Raw genomic sequence first — 25,773 nt, 5'->3', positions numbered from 1 at the left:
CGAGGGACCTCGCTCGTCGTGCTGAGAGGAGACCCAAGGGACCGGTAATGCAGCTTTTTGGTGCCTGCGGTTGCAGGGGGAAGATTCCGTCGACCCACGGGAGATTTCTTCGGAGCTTCTGGTGCAGAGAGGAGGCAGACTACCCCCACAGCATGCACAAGCAGGAAAACAGTCGAGAAGGCGGCAGGATCAGCGTTACAGAGTTGCAGTAGTCGTCTTTGCTACTATGTTGCAGGTTTGCAGGCTTCCAGCGCGGTCAGCGGTCGTTTCCTTATAAGAAGGTGAAGAGAGAGATGCAGAGGAACTCGGGTGAGCTCTTGCATTCGTTATCTGAAGTTTCCCCAGAGACAGAGACCCTAAATAGCCAGAAAAGAGGGTTTGGCTACCTAGGAGAGAGGATAGGCTACTAACACCTGAAGGAGCCTATCAGCAGGAGTCTCTGACGTCACCTGGTGGCACTGGCCACTCAGAGCAGTCCAGTGTGCCAGCAGCACCTCTGTTTCCAAGATGGCAGAGGTCTGGAGCACACTGGAGGAGCTCTGGACACCTCCCAGGGGAGGTGCAGGTCAGGGGAGTGGTCACTCCCCTTTCCTTTGTCCAGTTTCGCGCCAGAGCAGGGGCTAAGGGGTCCCTGAACCGGTGTAGACTGGCTTATGCAGAATTGGGCACATCTGTGCCCAAGAAAGCATTTCCAGAGGCTGGGGGAGGCTACTCCTCCCCTGCCTTCACACCATTTTCCAAAGGGAGAGGGTGTCACACCCTCTCTCAGAGGAAGTTCTTTGTTCTGCCATCCTGGGCCAGGCCTGGCTGGACCCCAGGAGGGCAGATGCCTGTCTGAGGGGTTGGCAGCAGCAGCAGCTGCAGTGAAACCCCAGGAAGGGCAGTTTGGCAGTACCAGGGTCTGTGCTACAGACCACTGGGATCATGGGATTGTGCCAACTATGCCAGGATGGCATAGAGGGGGCAATTCCATGATCATAGACATGTTACATGGCCATATTCGGAGTTACCATTGTGAAGCTACATATAGGTAGTGACCTATATGTAGTGCACGCGTGTAATGGTGTCCCCGCACTCACAAAGTTCAGGGAATTGGCTCTGAACAATGTGGGGGCACCTTGGCTAGTGCCAGGGTGCCCTCACACTAAGTAACTTTGCACCTAACCTTTACCAGGTAAAGGTTAGACATATAGGTGACTTATAAGTTACTTAAGTGCAGTGTAAAATGGCTGTGAAATAACGTGGACGTTATTTCACTCAGGCTGCAGTGGCAGGCCTGTGTAAGAATTGTCAGAGCTCCCTATGGGTGGCAAAAGAAATGCTGCAGCCCATAGGGATCTCCTGGAACCCCAATACCCTGGGTACCTCAGTACCATATACTAGGGAATTATAAGGGTGTTCCAGTAAGCCAATGTAAATTGGTAAAAATTGGTCACTAGCCTGTTAGTGACAATTTGAAATAAATGAGAGAGCATAACCACTGAGGTTCTGGTTAGCAGAGCCTCAGTGAGACAGTTAGGCACCACACAGGGAACATATACATGCACACCTATGAGCACTGGGGCCCTGTGTGACAGGGTCCCAGTGACACATACATATAGGCCACAAACCTATGAGCACTGGGGTCCTGACCAGCAGGATCCCAGTGACACATAACAAACATACTGAAAACATAGTGTTTTCACTATGAGCACTGAGGCCTGGCTATCAGGATCCCAGTGAGACAGTGAAAACAGTGACAAACACCCTGACATACACTCACAAACAGGCCAAAAGTGGGGGTAACAAGGCTAGAAAGAGGCTACCTTCTCACACAACCCCCCCCCAAACGAAGGACAATAAGGCTAACCTTGGCCAGTTGAGACTTTATTGTCTAAGTGGTGATAAGTAGAGAGTATCTCTGCAATAGACTGGTTACTCCCTTTATCATCCACTATATGGTTACTTCCCTGTGGGGATGTAAACCACCCTGTTTGAAGTTTTTTAGCTAAGCAACAATGTGAAGATGTATTTTCAGAGTTTCTATCAGTAAGTTTTAGTTTAGAGCAGTGGGAATTGTCCACTGAACCTATTAGTAGTGATGGAAATGCCAGACAGGGATGCTGTCTCAGAAAAGCCATAGCTGGGCAAAAACTTTGTCCATATGGCTGGAAGAGAGAACAGGGATGCTGTTTCTCTTGAGTTGGAGCAGGGCAGGGATGCTGTCCTATGAGCTCCACACTAGGGCAGGGATGCTGTCCTAAGTGTTGTGAGGCAGTGCAGGGTTTCTGCACTAAAGTTTCTCTGGGAGGGTTGGAGGGATGCTCCATGTTAACTAAAATGGTGCTCTTTTTGTCACCAATGTTAGTTATCCCACAGAGAGGTACTTCTACCTCAGAGAGTCCAGCTTTGCCAGCTGATGATTCCCTTGGAACAGGTGCCACCCCAGGAGAGGTTTCTCCCACCACAGGAATGGTATCCTGAATGGTAGGGTGGTTAGGGGATACTGTGATACCCTTTTTACCTGTTGATGGAGAGGGATCCTGAGTTTTCAGGCCTTCTCTCCTTTGCTTTTTCATTTCAGTAGAAATGAGAGGGAACAATTCCTCAGGGATGCCCAGCATGGCTGCATGGGCATAAAACTCTACATCAGCCCAACCTGAGGCCTCTAGGTCATTACCTAAGAGACAGTCTACAGGTAAGCTAGGTGATACCACCACATGCTTAGGGCCAGTAACTCCACCCCAACTAAACTGAATTATAGCTAAGGGAAGAAACTTAGTGGAGTTATGGACATCAATAATCTTATACTGTTGTCCAATGATGTGTTGATCAGGGTGCACTAGGTTTTCAGTCACCAAGGTGAAACTGGCACCTGTGTCCCTGTAGGCCAAGGCCTCAACACCATTTATTGAAACTGTCTGCCTGTACTTATCCATTGTAAGGGGACAAGCAGCCAGTGTGGCAAGGCCAATGCCACTAGGTGTGACAGAAACTGTCTTGGGACTGATTACATCAGTTTCCACTATGGACCCATAAGTGAACCCAACTACACCCTTTGCTTGACTGTTGCCAGCAGTCCCACCACTAGTACCACTACTGCTAGGGGCACTAGAGCTTGATGTATTAGTGGTGGTAGGCTCAGGGGGTTTACCTGGACAGGACTTATCCCATGGCCTATGGCCTCTGTTTTTACACACAAAGCACCAAGGCTTTTTAATGTGTGCAGGTTGGGAAGAAGAGGAAGAATTTGTTTTATCCCCACCCTCTGAAGAGTGTTTAAGATTTGAAGTGGGATCTTTGGCTTTACCCTTATCCCCATGCTTATCTTGAGATTTTTCACCATCTTTCTTCTTATTGCCATCTTTGTCACCCCCTGTATGAACTTTTCTGTTCACCCTTGTTCTGACCCATTTGTCTGCCTTCCTTCCCAATTCTTGGGGAGAGGTCAGATCAGAGTCTACCAGGTACTGGTGCAACAAATCAGACACACAATTATTAAGTATATGCTCTCTCAGGATTGTGTTATACAGGCTTTCATAATCAGTAACTTTACTGCCATGTAACCACCCCTCCAAGGCCTTCACTGAATGGTCAATGAAATCAACCCAGTCTTGTGAAGACTCCTTTTTGGTCTCTCTGAACTTTATCCTGTACTGTTCAGTGGTTAAGCCATAACCATCCAGGAGTGCATTCTTAAGAACTTGGAAATTATTAGCATCATTTTCTTTTACAGTAAGGAGCCTATCCCTACCTTTTCCACTAAATGATAGCCATAGGATAGCAGCCCACTGCCTTTGAGGGACATCCTGTACAACACAGGCCCTCTCAAGTGCAGCAAACCACTTGTTAATGTCATCCCCCTCCTTATAAGGGGGAACTATCTTGTGCAGATTCCTGGAATCATGCTCTTTTGCAGGATGACTATGGGGAATACTGCCGCTGCCACCATGGGTATCTAAACCCAACTTCTGTCTTTCCTTCTCTAATTCAAAAGACTGTCTATCCAAATCCAGCTGTTGCTTTTTAAGCTTCAGTCTGGTTTGTTCCACCCTCAACTTATTGAGTTCCCTCTCTAACATTCTGTCATCAGGGTTGGTGGGAGGGACATTTCTAGAAACAGAGCTATGATGGGAATGAACAGAAGGGGACCTGTCCCTTACAGAAGCCAGCCTAACAGCTTGGTTTACAGAAACATTACTACCAGTATGGTGAGAATAAATGCTTTTGCTATGATGTGAGACAACACTATTTATTTGGTGTGGCTCATCATCACTACCATCTATGCTAGATTGTCTAGTAATGGGCAGGCTAGGAAGTTTCTTTCCTGAATCTTTTCCTGGGGGAGTCCCTGAATCAGATTGGGAACTATTAGGTACTTTTTCAACAGATGGGGCACCTATGGCCTTATCCTGTTCTCTAAGCATGTTAAGTAACAGTTCCAAGGAAGGATTCTTCCCTACACTCAAACCTCTCTCTATACAGAGACTCCTTGCTCTTTTCCAGCTAAGGTTGTCATATGCAAGTTTGGACAGATCAACACTTTGGCCTGTGCCAGACATTTTTAGAGAGAGTTAAAGTGATAGAAAAAGAGAAAAAAGTTTTCAGAACTTTTTGGAAAGACAGAAAAAAACTTTTTAAACTTTTAAGAACTTTTTGAAAGTTTAGGAGTACTTTTCAGCACTTAGAAAAGAGTGAAAAGAGGAAATGCAAAACTTTTTGGCTATGTGTATATACACTGACCTTGTTTTGTATATTTTTCTCTTATGAAAAGTACAATGACAAGAGTGGTAAGTAGTCTCAAGCACTTATCCCACCACTGCACAACCAATGTAGGAGGCTGGACTGGCTTGTAGTGAGTACCAAGGGGTACTTGCACCTTGCACCAGGCCCAGTTATCCCTTATTAGTGTATAGGGTGTCTAGCAGCTTAGGCTGATAGATAATGGTAGCTTAGCAGAGCAGCTTAGGCTGAACTAGGAGACGTGTGAAGCTACTACAGTACCACTTAGTGTCATATGCACAATATCATAAGAAAACACAATACACAGTTATACTAAAAATAAAGGTACTTTATTTTTATGACAATATGCCAAAGTATCTTAGAGTGTACCCTCAGTGAGAGGATAGGAAATATACACAAGATATATATACACAATAGCAAAAATATGCAGTATAGTCTTAGAAAACAGTGCAAACAATGTATAGTTACAATAGGATGCAATGGGGAAACATAGGGATAGGGGCAACACAAACCATATACTCCAAAAGTGGAATGCGAACCACGAATGGACCCCAAACCTATGTGACCTTGTAGAGGGTCGCTGGGACTATTAGAAAATAGTGAGAGTTAGAAAAATAACCCTCCCCAAGACCCTGAAAAGTGAGTGCAAAGTGCACTAAAGTTCCCCTAAAGACAAAGTAGTCGTGTTAGAGGAATAATGCACGAAAGACACAAACCAGCAATGCAACAACTGTGGATTTCCAATCTAGGGTACGTGTGGAACAAGGGGACCAAGTCCAAAAGTCACAAGCAAGTCGGAGATGGGCAGATGCCCAGGAAATGCCAGCTGCGGGTGCAAAGAAGCTTCTACTGGACAGAAGAAGCTGAGGTTTCTGCAGGAACGAAAAGGGCTAGAGACTTCCCCTTTGGTGGAAGGATCCCTCTCGCCTTGTAGAGTCGTGCAGAAGTGTTTCCCCGCCAAAACGACGCCAACAAGCCTTTCTAGACGCAAATCGTGCGTTTAGCGTTTTTGGACGCTGCTGGGGCCCAGGAGGGACCAGGAGGTCGCAAATTGGACCTGAAGAGAGAGGGGACGTCGTGCAAGACAAAGAGCTCTCACTGAAGCAGGTAGCACCCGGAGAAGTGCCAGAAACAGGCACTACGAGGATGTGTGAAACGGTGCTTGCCGACGTTGCACAAAGGAGTCCCAGGTCGCCGGAGACCAACTTAGAAAGTCGTGCAATGCAGGTTAGAGTGCCGTGGACCCAGGCTTGGCTGTGCACAAAGGATTTCCGCCGGAAGTGCATAGGGGCCGGAGTAGCTGCAAAGTCGCGGTTCCCAGCAATGCAGCCCAGCGAGGTGAGGCAAGGACTTACCTCCACCAAACTTGGGCTGAAGAGTCACTGGACTGTGGGGGTCACTTGGACAGCATCGCTGGATTCGAGGGACCTCGCTCGTCGTGCTGAGAGGAGACCCAAGGGACCGGTAATGCAGCATTTTGGTGCCTGCGGTTGCAGGGGGAAGATTCCGTCGACCCACGGGAGATTTCTTCGGAGCTTCTGGTGAAGAGAGGAGGCAGACTACCCCCACAGCATGCACAAGCAGGAAAACAGTCGAGAAGGCGGCAGGATCAGCGTTACAGAGTTGCAGTAGTCGTCTTTGCTACTATGTTGCAGGTTTGCAGGCTTCCAGCGCGGTCAGCGGTCGTTTCCTTATCAGAAGGTGAAGAGAGAGATGCAGAGGAACTCGGGTGAGCTCTTGCAATCGTTATCTGAAGTTTCCCCAGAGACAGAGACCCTAAATAGCCAGAAAAGAGGGTTTGGCTACCTAGGAGAGAGGATAGGCTACTAACACCTGAAGGAGCCTATCAGCAGGAGTCTCTGACGTCACCTGGTGGCACTGGCCACTCAGAGCAGTCCAGTGTGCCAGCAGCACCTCTGTTTCCAAGATGGCAGAGGTCTGGAGCACACTGGAGGAGCTCTGGACACCTCCCAGGGGAGGTGCAGGTCAGGGGAGTGGTCACTCCCCTTTCCTTTGTCCAGTTTCGCGCCAGAGCAGGGGCTAAGGGGTCCCTGAACCGGTGTAGACTGGCTTATGCAGAATTGGGCACATCTGTGCCCAACAAAGCATTTCCAGAGGCTGGGGGAGGCTACTCCTCCCCTGCCTTCACACCATTTTCCAAAGGGAGAGGGTGTCACACCCTCTCTCAGAGGAAGTTCTTTGTTCTGCCATCCTGGGCCAGGCCTGGCTGGACCCCAGGAGGGCAGATGCCTGTCTGAGGGGTTGGCAGCAGCAGCAGCTGCAGTGAAACCCCAGGAAGGGCAGTTTGGCAGTACCAGGGTCTGTGCTACAGACCACTGGGATCATGGGATTGTGCCAACTATGCCAGGAAGGCATAGAGGGGGCAATTCCATGATCATAGACATGTTACATGGCCATATTCGGAGTTACCATTGTGAAGCTACATATAGGTAGTGACCTATATGTAGTGCACGCGTGTAATGGTGTCCCCGCACTCACAAAGTTCAGGGAATTGGCTCTGAACAATGTGGGGGCACCTTGGCTAGTGCCAGGGTGCCCTCACACTAAGTAACTTTGCACCTAACCTTTACCAGGTAAAGGTTAGACATATAGGTGACTTATAAGTTACTTAAGTGCAGTGTAAAATGGCTGTGAAATAACGTGGACGTTATTTCACTCAGGCTGCAGTGGCAGGCCTGTGTAAGAATTGTCAGAGCTCCCTATGGGTGGCAAAAGAAATGCTGCAGCCCATAGGGATCTCCTGGAACCCCAATACCCTGGGTACCTCAGTACCATATACTAGGGAATTATAAGGGTGTTCCAGTAAGCCAATGTAAATTGGTAAAAATTGGTCACTAGCCTGTTAGTGACAGTTTGAAATAAATGAGAGAGCATAACCACTGAGGTTCTGGTTAGCAGAGCCTCAGTGAGACAGTTAGGCACCACACAGGGAACATATACATGCACACCTATGAGCACTGGGGCCCTGTGTGACAGGGTCCCAGTGACACATACATATAGGCCACAAACCTATGAGCACTGGGGTCCTGACCAGCAGGATCCCAGTGACACATAACAAACATACTGAAAACATAGTGTTTTCACTATGAGCACTGAGGCCTGGCTATCAGGATCCCAGTGAGACAGTGAAAACAGTGACAAACACCCTGACATACACTCACAAACAGGCCAAAAGTGGGGGTAACAAGGCTAGAAAGAGGCTACCTTCTCACATGTGGTGACTGGAAAAAGTATGACCCTCTGTGTGTCTGGCCTGACGATCTCGGACCACCTCCTCAATTATCCAAGGAAGTTAAAAACCTAGGAATCACCATGGATTCCAAGCTAACTATAAATGCCCAAGTAGACAAATTAGCACGCACAAGCTTCATCACCTTAAAGACTTTACGACGCATCTTCCCCCACCTCGGATTTCTACACAAGGTGCAAGCTACTATCTCACTTGTACTATCCAAACTGGATTATGCCAATAGCCTCTACCATGGATCATCTCTATCTGTTATGAAAAAACTACAACGTATCCAGAATATCGTAGCCAGGCTACTACTACATATAAAGCCGCAAGCCCACATCTCCCCTGCCTTGAGAGCACTACACTGGTTACCCGTTGCCAGAAGATGCACTTTCAAGCTGCTTTGTATCACCCACAAAGCTATACATGGAACAGGACCGCTTTTTATCAGAAAGAAAATTACCAAATACATCCAACAAAGAACCCTCCGCTCAAGACTGGCACCCCGCCTTAGAACACCACCATACAAGAAAAAGACTGTTGGTGGTACATCCTTCTCCGTCCAAGCAGCCAAACTATGGAATTCATTACCCCCAACTATAAGAGCCACAGATAACTTTCTTGTCTTCAGAAAACTACTCAAGAGTTGGCTCTTTCCTTTTAACCACCTTTTTCAAACAACTATGAACTGCATATGCCTATGTGGATAAATATTTTTTCAGATTATATGTATATTTCTATTTATTTATAGTTTCTTTGGAAAATATGTATTGCTACTGTCATAACAATAAAATACACACACACTCTTTAAACCTGTCTGACTAAGTATTTTCTTTACCCATGATTCTAATTATGTATTGTATGTGCAAATGTGTGTGTATTCATGTCTGTGTGTGTGTGTGTGTGTATATATATATATATATATATATATATATATATATATATATGTATGTGTATATGTTGTTTCTGTGCTTGGCATGTTCGTGGATCATTGCATGGCTCCTGGTTTTTGGGTTGTTATACTAGATATCTATGAACTTCTGCTCTCATCTTATCACACTTATCTACTTATCACTCTTATGTCATGTCTCTATCAAACTATCCTCCATTCTCACTCTGACTCATCCCAAATCCCTTCTACCACTTTCATCTCCTAAATATCTCTGCCTAAGCTCTTCCCTCCACCTCCACATCTAACTCACCAAACCTCACTCTACCTCTGTGACCTCCCACACAACCCTACTAAATTCTCCTGCATTCATCTCACCCTGCTACTATGCTCTCCCTAACCCTTCCACATACTCTTCCCCCTCCGCCCCCCTTTATTCATCCCAAGCCTTTGGGTTGAGTAAATGAAGGATATACTCCCAATTAACACTTCTGGATTTCTTTCCTCCTCCACCCCTCCATTACTCCAGTCAATCTAACTAACAAACTCTCATATCCGCGGCTCAAATTAACTCATATTAATACTAAAACTGTACTCATTATTAAACAATACTAATCCATCACTAATTCTTGTTGGGTTCCGGAGTAGCGTGCTACTCATCGAAAAGCGCTTTGACGCCTCGTCAAGGGTAGTAAGCGCTATATAAATACGATTACAATACAATACAATACAATACAATCAGGCCCACAGAAATCCTCTGGGGGTGGTGGGTCCAAATCCTCTTCCAATATACAACCTAAAAAGCCTTGGTGTTATTTGTGTAAAGTTAAAGGCCATTGGGCAACTGATTCCAGCTGTGTAGGAGGCTGGACTGGCTTGTAGTGAGTACCAAGGGGTACTTGCACTTTGCACCAGGCCCAGTTATCCCTTATTAGTGTATAGGGTGTCTAGCAGCTTAGGCTGATAGATAATGGTAGCTTAGCAGAGCAGCTTAGGCTGAACTAGGAGACGTGTGAAGCTACTACAGTACCACTTAGTGTCATATGCACAATATCATAAGAAAACACAATACACAGTTATACTAAAAATAAAGGTACTTTATTTTTATGACAATATGTCACAGTATCTTAGAGTGTACCCTCAGTGAGAGGATAGGAAATATACACAAGATATATATACACAATAGCAAAAATATGCAGTATAGTCTTAGAAAACAGTGCAAACAATGTATAGTTACAATAGGATGCAATGGGGAAACATAGGGATAGGGGCAACACAAACCATATACTCCAAAAGTGGAATGCGAACCACGAATGGACCCCAAACCTATGTGACCTTGTAGAGGGTCGCTGGGACTATTAGAAAATAGTGAGAGTTAGAAAAATAACCCTCCCCAAGACCCTGAAAAGTGAGTGCAAAGTGCACTGAAGTTCCCTTTAGGACAAAGAAGTCGTGTTAGAGGAATAATGCAGGAAAGACACAAACCAACAATGCAACAACTGTGGATTTCCAATCTAGGGTACCTGTGGAATAAGGGGACCAAGTCCAAAAGTCACAAGCAAGTCGGAGATGGGCAGATGCCCAAGAAATGCCAGCGGTTGGTGCAAAGAAGCTCTTACTAGGCTGAAGAACTGTGAATACTGCAAGAACGACAAGGGCTAGAGACTTCCCCTTTGGAGGATGGATCCCCCACGCCTTGGAGAGTCGTGCAGAAGTGTTTTCCCGCCGGATGGACGCCAACAAGCCTTGCTACACGCAAATCGTGCGTTTGGCGTTTTTGGACGCTGCTGGGGCCCAGGAGGGACCAGGAGGTCGCAATTTGGACCTGCAGAGAGAGGGGACGTCGAGCAAGACTAAGAGCCTCACGGAAGCAGGTAGCCCCCGGAGAAGTGCCAGAAACAGGCACTACGAGGATGCGTGAAACGGTGCTCGCCGAAGTTGCACAAAGGAGTCCCACGTCGCCGGAAACCAACTTAGAAAGTCGTGCAATGCAGGTTAGAGTGCCGTGGACCCAGGCTTGGCTGTGCACGAAGGATTTCCGCCGGAAGTGCACAGGGGCTGGAGTAGCTTGCAAAGTCACGGTTCCCAGCAATGCAGCCCAGCGAGGTGAGGCAAGGACTTACCTCCACCAAACTTGGGCTGAAGAGTCACTGGACTGTGGGGGTCACTTGGACGGTGTCGCTGGATTCGAGGGACCTCGCTCGTCGTGCTGAGAGGAGACCCAAGGGACCGGTAATGCAGCTTTTTGGTGCCTGCGGTTGCAGGGGGAAGATTCCGTCGACCCACGGGAGATTTCTTCGGAGCTTCTGGTGCAGAGAGGTGGCAGGCTACCCCCACAGCATGCACAAGCAGGAAAACAGTCGAGAAGGCGGCAGGATCAGCATTACAGAGTTGCAGTAGTCGTCTTTGCTACTATGTTGCAGGTTTGCAGGCTTCCAGCGCGGTCAGCGGTCGATTCCTTATCAGAAGGTGAAGAGAGAGATGCAGAGGAACTCGGCTGAGCTCATGCATTCGTTATCTAAAGTTTCCCCAGAGACAGAGACCCTAAATAGCCAGAAAAGAGGGTTTGGCTACCTAGGAGAGAGGAAAGGCTACTAACACCTGAAGGAGCCTATCACAAGGAGTCTCTGACGTCACCTGGTGGCACTGGCCACTCAGAGCAGTCCAGTGTGCCAGCAGCACCTCTGTTTCCAAGATGGCAGAGGTCTGGAGCACACTGGAGGAGCTCTGGACACCTCCCAGGGGAGGTGCAGGTCAGGGGAGTGGTCACTCCCCTTTCCTTTGTCCAGTTTCGCGCCAGAGCAGGGGCTAAGGGGTCCCTGAACCGGTGTAGACTGGCTTATGCAGAATTGGGCACATCTGTGCCCAACAAAGCATTTCCAGAGGCTGGGGGAGGCTACTCCTCCCCTGCCTTCACACCATTTTCCAAAGGGAGAGGGTGTCACACCCTCTCTCAGAGGAAGTTCTTTGTTCTGCCATCCTGGGCCAGGCCTGGCTGGACCCCAGGAGGGCAGCTGCCTGTCTGAGGGGTTGGCAGCAGCAGCAGCTGCAGTGAAACCCCAGGAAGGGCAGTCTGGCAGTACCAGGGTCTGTGCTACAGACCACTGGGATCATGGAATTGTACCAACAATGCCAGGATGGCATAGAGGGGGCAATTCCATGATCATAGACATGTTACATGGCCATATTCGGAGTTACCATGGTGAAGCTACATATAGGTAGTGACCTATATGTAGAGCACGCGTGTAATGGTGTCCCCGCACTCACAAAGTTCAGTGAATTGGCTCTGAACAATGTGGGGGCACCTTGGCTAGTGCCAGGGTGCCCTCACACTAAGTAACTTTGCACCTAACCTTTACCAGGTAAAGGTTAGACATATAGGTGACTTATAAGTTACTTAAGTGCAGTGTAAAATGGCTGTGAAATAACGTGGACGTTATTTCACTCAGGCTGCAGTGGCAGGCCTGTGTAAGAATTGTCAGAGCTCCCTATGGGTGGCAAAAGAAATGCTGCAGCCCATAGGGATCTCCTGGAACCCCAATACCCTGGGTACCTCAGTACCATATACTAGGGAATTATAAGGGTGTTCCAGTAAGCCAATGTAAATTGGTAAAAATGGTCACTAGCCTGTCAGTGACAATTTGGAAAGAAATGAGAGAGCATAACCACTGAGGTTCTGATTAGCAGAGCCTCAGTGAGACAGTTAGTCACTACACAGGTAACACATTCAGGCACACTTATGAGCACTGGGGCCCTGGGTTACCAGGGTCCCAGTGACACATACAACTAAAACAACATATATACAGTGAAAAATGGGGGTAACATGCCAGGCAAGATGGTACTTTCCTACACAACCCCCCCCCCAAACGAAGGACAATAAGACTAGCCATTACCTGATGAGTCTTCATTGTCTAAGTGGAAATATCTGGAGAGTCCATCTGCATTGGAGTGGCTACTCCCAGGTCTATGTTCCACTGTACAGTCCATTCCCTATAGGGATATGGACCACCTCAACAATTTAGGATTTTCACCTTTCATTTGTTTTAGCCAAAGTAGAGGTTTGTGGTCTGTCTGAACAATGAAGTGAGTGCCAAACAGGTATGGCCTCAACTTCTTCAGAGCCCAGACCACAGCAAAGGCCTCCCTCTCAATGGCAGACCAACGCTTTTCTCTATGGGTCAACCTCCTACTAATAAAAGCAACAGGTTGATCCTGGCCCTCAGAATTAAGTTGTGATAGGACTGCCCCTACTCCTAATTCAGATGCATCAGTTTGGACATAGAATTCTTTAGAGTAACAAGGGCTTTTCAGGACAGGTGCAGAGCACATGGCCTGCTTCAGCTCCTCAAAAGCTTTCTGACAGCTTGCTGTCCACAATACCTTTTTAGGCATTTTCTTGGATGTGAGGTCATTAAGAGGGGCTGCAATGGAGCCATAGTTCTTAATGAACCTCCTGTAATACCCAGTGAGGCCTAGGAAGGCTCTCACCTGAGTCTGAGTGGTAGGGGGAACCCAATCAATAATAGTTTGGATTTTCCCCTGAAGTGGTGCAATCTGTTCCCCACCAACAAGGTGTCCCAGATAAACCACCTTACCCTGCCCTATCTGGCACTTTGAAGCCTTGATAGTGAGGCCTGCCTTTTGCAGAGCTTCTAAAACTTTCCAAAGGTGGACCAGGTGATCATCCCAGCTGGAGCTAAAGACAGCTATATCATCCAAATATGCTGCACTGAAAGCTTCCAGCCCTTGCAGGACTGTGTTCACCAACCTCTGAAAAGTGGCAGGTGCATTTTTCAAACCAAAAGGCATTACAGTAAACTGGTAATGTCCTCCAATGGTAGAAAATGCAGTCTTAGGTTTAGCATCTTCTGACAATTTGATCTGCCAATACCCTGCAGTCAAATCAAAAGTGCTTAGATACTTGGCAGATGCCAGTGTATCTATAAGCTCATCTGCCCTGGGTATAGGGTGAGCATCAGTTTTGGTTACCAAGTTGAGACCTCTATAGTCTACACAAAACCTCATTTCCTTCTTTCCATCTTTAGAATTGGGTTTTGGTACCAGTACCACAGGAGAAGCCCATGGACTGTCTGAGTGCTCAACCACTCCTAGTTCCAACATTTTCTGAACTTCTTGCTTTATGCAGTCCCTGACATGGTCAGGCTGCCTATAGATCTTACTTTTGACAGGTAAACTGTCTCCAGTATCTATAGTGTGCTCACACCAAGAGGTGGTGCCTGGCACAGTAGAGAAGAGTTCTGAAAATTGTCCTAGGAGATTTATGCAATTATCTTTCTGCTCAGCAGTAAGACAATCAGCCAAAACTACATCTTCCACAAGAGCATCTTGTTCTGTGGAAGAGAAGAGATCAGGTAGAGGATCACTGTCTTCTTCCTGTCCCTCATCTGTTGCCATGAGCAGGGTGAGATCAGCCCTGTCATAGTAGGGTTTCAGGCGGTTGACATGGAGCACCCTAAGGGGACTCCTGGCAGTGCCTAAGTCAACCAAGTAGGTGACTTCACCCTTCTTTTCAACAATTGTGTGGGGTCCACTCCATTTATCTTGGAGTGCTCTTGGGGCCACAGGCTCCAAGACCCACACTTTCTGCCCTGGTTGGTACTGAACCAAAACAGCCTTCTGATCATGCCATTGCTTCTGGAGCTCTTGGCTGGCCTGAAGGTTTTTACTGGCCTTTTTCATGTACTCAGCCATCCTTGATCTGAGGCCAGGTACATAATCCACAATATCCTGCTTAGGAGCTTTTAAAGGTTGTTCCCAACCCTCCTTTACAAGTGTGAGTGGACCCCTAACAGGGTGTCCAAAAAGAAGTTCAAAGGGGCTGAAGCCCACTCCTTTCTGGGGTACCTCCCTGTAGGCAAAAAGGAGGCATGGTAGAAGGATATCCCATCTCCTGCGGAGTTTTTCAGGGAGTCCCATAATCATGCCTTTGAGAGTTTTATTAAATCTCTCCACCAGTCCATTTGTTTGTGGATGATAGGGTGTTGTGAACTTGTAAGTTACACCACACTCCTTCCACATGGCCTTTAAGTATGCAGACATGAAATTGCTTCCCCTGTCTGATACTACTTCCTTTGGGAAGCCCACCCTGGAAAATATTCCCAGGAGGGCCTTTGCCACTGCAGGAGCTGTAGTGTTCCTTAAAGGAATAGCTTCAGGATATCTTGTGGCATGGTCCACTACCACCAAGATAAACCTATTGCCTGAAGCAGTAGGAGGGTCAAGGGGGCCAACTATGTCAACCCCTACCCTTTCAAAGGGAACCCCAACCACAGGCAGTGGGATAAGGGGTGCATTTGGGGTGCCACCTGTTTTGCCACTGGCTTGACAGGTTTCACAGGACTTACAAAATTCCTTTGTGTCCTCAGACATCCTAGGCCAATGAAACAATGGTACCAATCTGTCCCAAGTTTTCATTTGACCCAGGTGCCCAGCTAAGGGAATGTCATGTGCCAGTGTTAGGAGGAACTTTCTGTACTCCTGAGGAATCACTAATCTCCTGGCAGCTCCAGGTTTAGGATCCCTATGCTCAGTGTACAAGAGGTTGTCCTCCCAGTAAACTCTGTGAGAGTCACTGACATCCCCATTAGCCTGTTTGACAGCTTGCTGTCTGAGACCCTCTAATGTGGGACAGGTTTGCTGTGCCACACTCAGCTCCTCTCTGGCAGGCCCCCCTTCACCCAAAAGCTCAGCAGCGTCTGCTTCCAGCTCCTCTGGTGTAGGTTCTGCACAGGGAGGGAATTCTTCTTCCTCAGAAGTAGAATCCACTGTAGAGGGAGGGATAGTAGGAAGTGGTTTGCTTCTACTAGCCCTAGCTTTAGGGAGCACTTGGTCCATTGTTCCAGGATCCAAGCTTCCCTGTCCTTTTTGCTTTTTGGCCTGAGCCCTTGTCAAAGCAAAAATATGCCCTGGGATGCCCAGCATTGCTGCATGGGCCTCCAACTCCACATCTGACCAAGCTGATGTCTCCAAATCATTCCCTAATAGACAGTCTACAGGTAAATCTGAAGCTACCACAACTTTCTTTGGACCAGTTACCCCCCCCCAGTTGAGATTTACAACAGCCATGGGGTGGCTTTGTGTTATGTTGTGAGCATCGGTTACTTGGTACTGGTGTCCAAGTATGTGTTGTTCAGGGTGCACCAGTTTCTCAATCACCATTGTGACACTGGCACCTGTGTCCCTGTAGGCCTGGACCTCAACACCATTTATTAGGGTTAGTTGCTTGTACTTCTCCAAGTTATGGGGGCAAGCAACCAAAGTGGCTAAGTCAATAGCCCCTTCAGAGACTAAAGTAGCCTCTGTGGTCTCCCTAATCAGACCAACGCCAACTAAATTACCAAAAGTGAGCCCAGCTACTCCCTTGGATTGGCTATTAGTAGGTTTGCTCCCACCACCACTGCTATTAGTAGGGACACTAGGTGTAGCAGTAGGGGTTGTAGTGGTAGGAGCTGTGGTGCCTTTCTTTGGACAACTGGGATCTGTTGTCCAATGGCCTTTTATTTTACATAAATAGCACCATGGTTTCTTTTCCTTGTTCTGATTAAAGGAGGATTTGGGCCCACCACCCCCACCAGAGTGTTTTTGTGGGCCTGATGAAGACTCATTTTTAGATGTGTCCCCACCCTTGTCTGAAGACTTACCATCCTTCTTTTTGTTGCCATCTTTGTCACCCCCTGTATGAACTTTTCTGTTCACTCTTGTTCTGACCCATTTGTCTGCCTTCTTTCCCAATTCTTGGGGAGAGGTCAGATCAGAGTCCACCAAGTACTGGTGCAACAAATCAGACACACAATTATTAAGAATATGCTCTCTCAGGATTAAGTTATACAGGCTGTCATAATCAGTAACTTTACTGCCATGTAACCACCCCTCCAAGGCCTTCACTGCCTGGTCAATGAAATCAACCCAGTCTTGTGAAGACTCCTTTTTGGTCTCTCTGAACTTTATCCTGTACTGTTCAGTGGTTAAGCCATAACCATCCAGGAGTGCATTCTTAAGAACTTGGAAATTATTAGCATCATTTTCTTTTACAGTAAGGAGCCTATCCCTACCTTTTCCAGTAAATGATAGCCATAGGATAGCAGCCCACTGCTTTTGAGGGACATCCTGTACAGCACAGGCCCTCTCAAGTGCAGCAAACCACTTGTTTATGTCATCCCCCTCCTTATAAGGGGGAACTATCTTGTGCAGATTCCTGGAATCATGCTCTTTTGCAGGATGACTATGGGGAATACTGCTGCTGCCACCATGGGTATCTAAACCCAACTTCTGTCTTTCCCTCTCTATTTCTAAAGACTGTCTATCCAAATCCAGCTGTTGCTTCTTGAGCTTCAGTCTGGTTTGTTCCACTCTCAATCTATTGAGCTCCCTTTCTAACAATCTGTCATCAGGGTGGGTGGGAGGGACATTTCTAGATACAGAGGTATGATGGGAATGAACAGAAGGAGACCTGTCCCTTACAGAGGGCACCCTAACAGCTTGGCTACCAGTATAATGTGAGAGCACACCATTAGTATGGTGTGATTCAACCTCTGTACCAACTATGCTAGACTGTCTAGTAATGGGCAGGCTGAGAAGTTTCTTTCCTGAACCTTTTCCTGGGGGAGTCCCTGGATCAGATTGAGAACCATTAGCTACTTTTTCTACAGATTGGGCACTTATGGCCTTATCCTGTACTCTAAGCATATTAATTAACAGTTCTAAAGAAGGATTCTTCCCTACACTCAAACCTCTCTCTATGCAGAGACTCCTTGCTCCTTTCCAGCTAAAGCGATCATATGCAAGTTTGGACAGTTCAACATTTTTTCCTGTGCCAGACATTTTTTAGAGAGAGTTAAAGTGATAGAAAAAGAGAAAAAAGTTTTCAGAACTTTTTGGAAAGACAGAAAAAACTTTTTAAACTTTTAAGAACTTTTTGAAAGTTTTAGAAGTACTTTTCAGCACTTAGAAAAGAGTGAAAAGAGGAAATGCAAAACTTTTTGGCTATGTGTATATACACTGACCTTGTTTTGTATATTTTTCTCTTATGAAAAGTACAATGACAAGAGTGGTAAGTAGTCTCAAGCACTTATCCCACCACTGCACAACCAATGTAGGAGGCTGGACTGGCTTGTAGTGAGTACCAAGGGGTACTTGCACCTTGCACCAGGCCCAGTTATCCCTTATTAGTGTATAGGGTGTCTAGCAGCTTAGGCTGATAGATAATGGTAGCTTAGCAGAGCAGCTTAGGCTGAACTAGGAGACGTGTGAAGCTACTACAGTACCACTTAGTGTCATATGCACAATATCATAAGAAAACACAATACACAGTTATACTAAAAATAAAGGTACTTTATTTTTATGACAATATGTCACAGTATCTTAGAGTGTACCCTCAGTGAGAGGATAGGAAATATACACAAGATATATATACACAATAGCAAAAATATGCAGTATAGTCTTAGAAAACAGTGCAAACAATGTATAGTTACAATAGGATGCAATGGGGAAACATAGGGATAGGGGCAACACAAACCATATACTCCAAAAGTGGAATGCGAACCACGAATGGACCCCAAACCTATGTGACCTTGTAGAGGGTCGCTGGGACTATTAGAAAATAGTGAGAGTTAGCAAAATAACCCTCCCCAAGACCCTGAAAAGTGAGTGCAAAGTGCACTAAAGTTCCCCTAAGGACCAAATAGTCGTGTTAGAGGGAAAATGCAAGGAAAACACAAATCAGCAATGCAACAACGATGGATTCCTGACTGAGGGTACCTGTGGAGCAAGGGGACCAAGTCCAAAAGTCACAAGCAACTCGGAGATGGGCAGATGCCCAAGAAATGCCAGCGGTTGGTGCAAAGAAGCTCTTACTAGGCTGAAGAACTGTGAATACTGCAGGAACGACAAGGGCTAGAGACTTCCCCTTTGGAGGATGGATCCCCCACGCCTTGGAGAGTCGTGCAAAAGTGTTTTCCCGCCGGATGGATGCCAACAAGCCTTGCTACACGCAAATCGTGCGTTTGGCCTTTTTGGGCGCTGCTGGGGCCCAGGAGGGACCAGGAGGTCGCAAATTGGACCTGCAGAGAGAGGGGACGTCGAGCAAGACAAAGAGCCCTGACTGAAGCAGGTAGCACCCGGAGAAGTGCCAGAAACAGGCACTACGAGGATGCGTGAAACGGTGCTCGCCGAAGTTGCACAAAGGAGTCCCACGTCGCCGGAGACCAACTTAGAAAGTCGTGCAATGCAGGTTAGAGTGCCGTGGACCCAGGCTTGGCTGTGCACGAAGGATTTCTGCCGGAAGTGCACAGGGGCCGGAGTAGCTTGCAAAGTCGCGGTTCCCAGCAATGCAGCCCAGCGAGGTGAGGCAAGGACTTACCTCCACCAAACTTGGGCTGAAGAGTCACTGGACTGTGGGGGTCACTTGGACGGTGTCGCTGGATTCGAGGGACCTCGCTCGTCGTGCTGAGAGGAGACCCAAAGGACCGGTAATGCAGCTTTTTGGTGCCTGCGGTTGCAGGGGGAAGATTCCGTCGACCCACGGGAGATTTCTTCGGAGCTTCTGGTGCAGAGAGGAGGCAGGCTACCCCCACAGCATGCACAAGCAGGAAAACAGTCGAGAAGGTGGCAGGATCAGCGTTACAGAGTTGCAGTAGTCGTCTTTGCTACTATGTTGCAGGTTTGCAGGCTTCCAGCGCAGTCAGCGGTCGATTCCTTATCAGAAGGTGAAGAGAGAGATGCAGAGGAACTCGGCTGAGCTCATGCATTCGTTATCTAAAGTTTCCCCAGAGACAGAGACCCTAAATAGCCAGAAAAGAGGGTTTGGCTACCTAGGAGAGAGGAAAGACTACTAACACCTGAAGGAGCCTATCACAAGGAGTCTCTGACGTCACCTGGTGGCACTGGCCACTCAGAGCAGTCCAGTGTGCCAGCAGCACCTCTGTTTCCAAGATGGCAGAGGTCTGGAGCACACTGGAGGAGCTCTGGACACCTCCCAGGGGAGGTGCAGGTCAGGGGAGTGGTCACTCCCCTTTCCTTTGTCCAGTTTCGCGCCAGAGCAGGGGCTAAGGGGTCGCTGAACCGGTGTAGACTGGCTTATGCAGAATTGGGCACATCTGTGCCCAACAAAGCATTTCCAGAGGCAGGGGGAGGCTACTCCTCCCCTGCCTTCACACCATTTTCCAAAGGGAGAGGGTGTCACACCCTCTCTTAGAGGAAGTTCTTTGTTCTGCCATCCTGGGCCAGGCCTGGCTGGACCCCAGGAGGGCAGCTGCCTGTCTGAGGGGTTGGCAGCAGCAGCACCTGCAGTGAAACCCCAGGAAGGGCAGTCTGGCAGTACCAGGGTCTGTGCTACAGACCACTGGGATCATGGAATTGTACCAACAATGCCAGGATGGCATAGAGGGGGCAATTCCATGATCATAGACATGTTACATGGCCATATTCGGAGTTACCATGGTGAAGCTACATATAGGTAGTGACCTATATGTAGTGCACGCGTGTAATGGTGTCCCCGCACTCACAAAGTTCAGTGAATTGGCTCTGAACAATGTGGGGGCACCTTGGCTAGTGCCAGGGTGTCCTCACACTAAGTAACTTTGCACCTAACCTTTACCAGGTAAAGGTTAGACATATAGGTGACTTATAAGTTACTTAAGTGCAGTGTAAAATGGCTGTGAAATAACGTGGACGTTATTTCACTCAGGCTGCAGTGGCAGGCCTGTGTAAGAATTGTCAGAGCTCCCTATGGGTGGCAAAAGAAATGCTGCAGCCCATAGGGATCTCCTGGAACCCCAATACCCTGGGTACCTCAGTACCATATACTAGGGAATTATAAGGGTGTTCCAGTAAGCCAATGTAAATTGGTAAAAATGGTCACTAGCCTGTTAGTGACAATTTGAAAGAAATGAGAGAGCATAACCACTGAGGTTCTGATTAGCAGAGCCTCAGTGAGACAGTTAGTCACTACACAGGTAACACATTCAGGCACACTTATGAGCACTGGGGCCCTGGGTTACCAGGGTCCCAGTGACACATACAACTAAAACAACATATATACAGTGAAAAATGGGGGTAACATGCCAGGCAAGATGGTACTTTCCTACAAGCTGTCCAAAGAAAAACACCAAACCTTTCACCACCACAACCCCTGCTGCAAATTCTAGTGCCCCTAGTAATAGCAGAGATGGTGGGAAACCTAAAAATTGCCAATCCAAGGGTGTAGCTGGGCTCACTATTGGCAATGTAGTTGGGGTTGGTCTTGTTAGGGAGACCACAGAGGTTGTTTTAGTCTCTGAAGGTGCCATTGATTTGGCCACCTTGGTTGCTTGTCCCCTTAATATGGATAATTACAAGCAACTTCCCCTAATAAATGGTTTTGAGGTTCAGGCCTACAGGGACACAGGAGCCAGTGTAACTATGGTCGTAGAGAAACTGGTCCACCCTGAACAACACCTACTTGGTGCAGGAGGCTGGCCTGGCTTGTAGTGGGTACCAGAGGTTCTTACACCTTGTGCCAGGTCCAGTTATCCCTTATTAGTGTAGAAGAGGTGTTTCTAGCAGCTTAGGCTGATAGAAGGTAGCTACGGCAAAGCAGCTTAGGCTGAACTAGGAGACATGTAAAGCTCCTACTATACCACTGGTGTCATATGCACAATATCATAAGAAAACACAATACACAGAAGTACTAAAAATAAAGGTACTTTATTTTCATGACAATATGCCAAAAGTATCTCAGTGAGTACCCTTAGTATGAGGATAGGATATATACACAAGATATATGTACAAAAACCAAAATTATGCAGGTAATAGCAAGAAAAGTAATGCAAGCAGTGTAAAGTTACAGTAGATTGCAATAGGAGCACATAGGTATAGTGGGAACACAAACCATATACTCCAAAAGTGGAATGCAAACCACAAATGGACCCCAAACCTATGTGAACTTGTAGAGGGTCTCTGGGACTGTAAGAAAACAGTGAGGATTAGAAAAATAGCCCATCCCAAGACCCTGAAAGGTAGGTGTAAAGTGCACCTACTACCCCCAGAGAGCACAGAAGTCGTGATAGGGGGTTTCTGCAGGAAGAACAAACACCAGCAATGCAACAACTGTGGATTTCGGGACCTGAGTACCTGTAAGACAAGGGGACCAAGTCCAATAGTCGCGACAGTGTCAACAGTGGGCAGGAGCCCAGGAAATGCCAGCTGAGGATGCAAGGAAGCAGCCACCTGTTGGAAGAAGCTTGGAGTTCTGCAAGAAAGAAGAGAGCTAGGAACTTCTCCTTTGGAGGATGGATGTCCCACGTCGCGATGAAGCCTGCAGAGGTGTTCCCACGCAGAAAGACTGCAAACAAGCCTTGCTAGCTGCAAGGATTGCAGTAGAGGTTTTTGGGTGCTGCTGTGGCCCAGGAGGGACCAGGATATCGCCACTTGGAGGAGGAGACAGAAGGGGCGCCCAGCAACTCAGGGAGCCCACACAAAAGCAGGTAGCTCCCGCAGAAGTACCTGAACAGGCACTTGGAAGAAGAGTGACCCAGAGTCCATGTGAAGTCACAAAAGGGAGTCCCACGACGCCGGAGGACAACTCAGAAGGTTGTGCACTGCAGGTTAGAGTGTCGGGACCCAGGCTTGGCTGTGCATGAAGGAAATCCTGGAAGAGTGCACAGGAGCCGGAGCAGCTGCAAAGCACATGGTACCCAGCAATGCAGTCTAACGTGGGGAGGCAAGGACTTACCGCCACCAAACTTGGACTGAAGAGTCACTGGACTGTGGGAGTCACTTGGACAGAGTTGCTGAGTTCCAGGGACTACGCTCGTCGTGCTGAGAGGGGACCCAGAGGACCAGTGATGCAGTCTTTTGGTGCCTGTGGTTGCAGGGGGAAGATTCCGTCGACCCACGGGAGATTTCTTCAGAGCTCCTGGTGCAGAGAGGAGGCAGGCTACCCCCAGAGCATGCACCACCTGGAAACAGTCGAGAAAGCCGGCAGGATGAAGCGATGCAAGGTTGCTAGTAGTCGTCTTGCTACTTTGTTGCGGTTTTGCAGGCGTCCTGAGCAGTCAGCGGTTAATCCTTTGGCAGAAGGTGAAGAGGGAGATGCAGAGGAACTCTGATGAGCTCTTGCATTCGTTATCTGGTGAGATCCCCAAAGCAGAGACCCTAAATAGCCAGAAAAGGAGGTTTGGCTACCGAGGAAGGAGGATTGGCTACCAAGAGAGGTAAGAGCCTATCAGAAGGAGCCTCTGACGTCACCTGCTGGCACTGCCCACTCAGAGCAGTCCAGCGTGCCACAAACACCTCTGTTTCCAAGATGGCAGAGGTCTGGGACACACTGGAGGAGCTCTGGGCACCTCCCCTGGGAGGTGCAGGTCAGGGGAGTCGTCACTTCCCTTTCCTTTGTCCAGTTTCGCGCCAGAGCAGGGCTGGGGGATCCCTGAACCAGTGTAGACTGGCTTCTGCAGAGATGGGCAGCATCTGTGCCCATCAAAGCATTTCCAGAGGCTGGGGGAGGCTACTCCTCCCCAGCTCTTCACACCTATTTCCAAAGGGAGAGGGTGTAACACCCTCTCTCAGAGGAAATCCTTTGTTCTGCCTTCCTGGGCTGGGGCTGCCCAGACCCCAGGAGGGCAGAATCCTGTCTGAGGGGTCGGCAGCAGCAGCACCAGCAGTGGAAACCCCGGAAAGGCAGTTTGGCAGCACCCAGGTTCTGTGCTAGAGACCCAGGGGATCATGGAATTGTCCCCCCAATACCAGAATGGTATTGGGGTGACAATTCCATGATCTTAGACATGTTACATGGCCATGTTCGGAATTACCATTGTGACGCTATACATAGGTAGTGACCTATGTATAGTGCACGCGTGTAATGGTGTCCCGCACTCACAAAGTTCTGGGAATTTGCCCTGAACAATGTCGGGCACCTTGGCTAGTGCCAGGGTGCCCACACACTAAGTAACTTGGCACCTAACCTTCACCAAGTGAGGGTTAGACATATAGGTGACTTATAAGTTACTTATGTGCAGTGGTATATGGCTGTGAAATAACGTGGACGTTATTTCACTCAGGCTGCAGTGGCAGTCCTGTGTAAGAATTGTCTGAGCTCCCTATGGGTGGCAAAAGAAATGCTGCAGCCCATAGGAATCTCCTGGAACCCCAATACCCTGGGTACCTAGGTACCATATACTAGGGAATTATAAGGGTGTTCCAGTGTGCCAATCAGAATTGGTAAAATTAGTCACTAGCCTGCAACGACAAATTTAGAAAGCAGATAGAGCATAAACACTGAGGTTCTGGTTAGCAGTGAGGGCGAGCTCTCAGAGGGTCGGGCCACTGTGAGAGTTAGTGAGGTAAGAGACACCAGAGATGCACGTCTCTCCTCCTGTCTGTCCTCCTCTGCTTTGGGCCTGCAACACATACCATGGTAGAGCTCCAAAAGGTCAGAGCTGCTTCTCCTGGTGGCTATCCTTCTGCCGGAGCTGCAACTTCTGCACTCACTCGGTCAAGTAAAAGCTCACACTGATATCCCTGGGCCCGGCCAGAGGCCCAAGGTTCCACCTCCAAGAAAGGAAGATGGTCTCCCTGGTCACTGGGGCAGAAACACAGGGAGGTTTAGATACTGTTCCAGCTCAAGGAATGCTTCACTGAGGAGCTCTCTGCGGTCCTCTCCATCTCGAGGGGGACTTTGGAGAGTACCGCAAAGTACCCAAGGTTCAGGTCTACGGATGAGCCACTACCTACTCTTCACTCAATATCCCCTGCACTACTCGCTCGCCCTGTTGTAATCTGCACTGAAGCTAGCCAAAGCCTGCCTGAACGCTCTGTATCGAACAACTTCCACAACTGGAACCACTCAACCACTGTCCAGATACCAGTCATATCAACCCCAGATTCATGCGCTGCCAACAACCCCAATTCATTAATACGTAGTCAGTTCATGGGTCCCCTGAAAGCCCCAACATGAAGATACCTCCTGCCCAATTGTGACAGGAGATCCCTTCACCTTGAAGGATCTACATCTTAGGCTCAGTGCGACCTCTAGAACTCCTTAGAGGATGGACACCTCTACTGTACGTCTCGATATGCGGCTAGGAGGTGCTCGTGCCCTGCCATAGTAATTCCCCACACAACTGTAGGAGTCCTGCCATCCCTCCACCCTTCACATCATCTGTTCATGTCCTGGTGGTCCCGGTGTAGGACGGCACGGCCATGCTCGATTCCAGGCCAACTGCCTCGTGTCCATGCAACTTCTTCCTTCACCTTGTCCACAGAGCCTTGTCCACAGAGCCTTGTCCACAGAGCCTCGAGAGACATTTAAGTGGCATGCAGCACTTTACAAAAGTCCCAATATAAATACATTATTTAGGCCACATGTATTAAAAAATTACTACATGTCCAAGTTCCTAAAGCTTTAAAGTGCATTATTGATATCTTACCTTTTGGGTAAACTGATAATAAATAGAACCGATAACGAAAACCATAATAAGTGTTAGAAAGAGTCGTAAGTTACACTTCGTCCATATGTGAAGCCACATGTTGATCCTGAAAATACAAAACAGAACATGTCAGAAGCTGTGCACATAACACACACACGCATAACCTGATAAATAGGTGCACAGGAGCCGTTATTTGATGCTTTCCAACTGAACTGAGCCAAGGTCCACCCGGCATCCTGTCCTCCTGGCAAACGGAACACACGCTACTTATAGCGCCTACAAACAGCAGCAGTGTGTGTAGGAAAGTACCATCTTGCCTGGCATGTTACCCCCATTTTTCACTGTATGTATGTTGTTTTAGTCCTTGTGTCACTGGGACCCTGCCAGACAGGGCCCCAGTGCTCATAGTATGTGCCCTGTATGTGTTCCCTATGTGGTGCCTAACTGTCTCACTGAGGCTCTGCTAACCAGATTCTCAGTGTTTA

The 25,773-nt window shown here is 48.0% G+C and overlaps 1 protein-coding gene across 1 annotated transcript in view; it reads right to left on the bottom strand.

Annotated features, from left to right (window-relative positions):
* The window catches only part of LOC138296948 (NXPE family member 1-like), a 366,294-nt gene that overhangs the window by 238,448 nt on the left and 102,073 nt on the right, over positions 1-25,773 (bottom strand). The window contains exon 3 of the mRNA XM_069236467.1: positions 25,289-25,394. Within this exon, the coding sequence (XP_069092568.1) occupies positions 25,289-25,394 (106 nt within the window). The remainder of the gene's footprint in view (positions 1-25,288; positions 25,395-25,773) is intronic.

Source organism: Pleurodeles waltl, chromosome 5 (genome assembly GCF_031143425.1).
Source record: "Pleurodeles waltl isolate 20211129_DDA chromosome 5, aPleWal1.hap1.20221129, whole genome shotgun sequence".
Classification (NCBI taxonomy): domain Eukaryota; kingdom Metazoa; phylum Chordata; class Amphibia; order Caudata; family Salamandridae; genus Pleurodeles; species Pleurodeles waltl.
The sequence above is the reverse complement of the archived record's forward strand: the minus strand, read 5'-3'. Positions and strand labels throughout refer to the sequence as shown.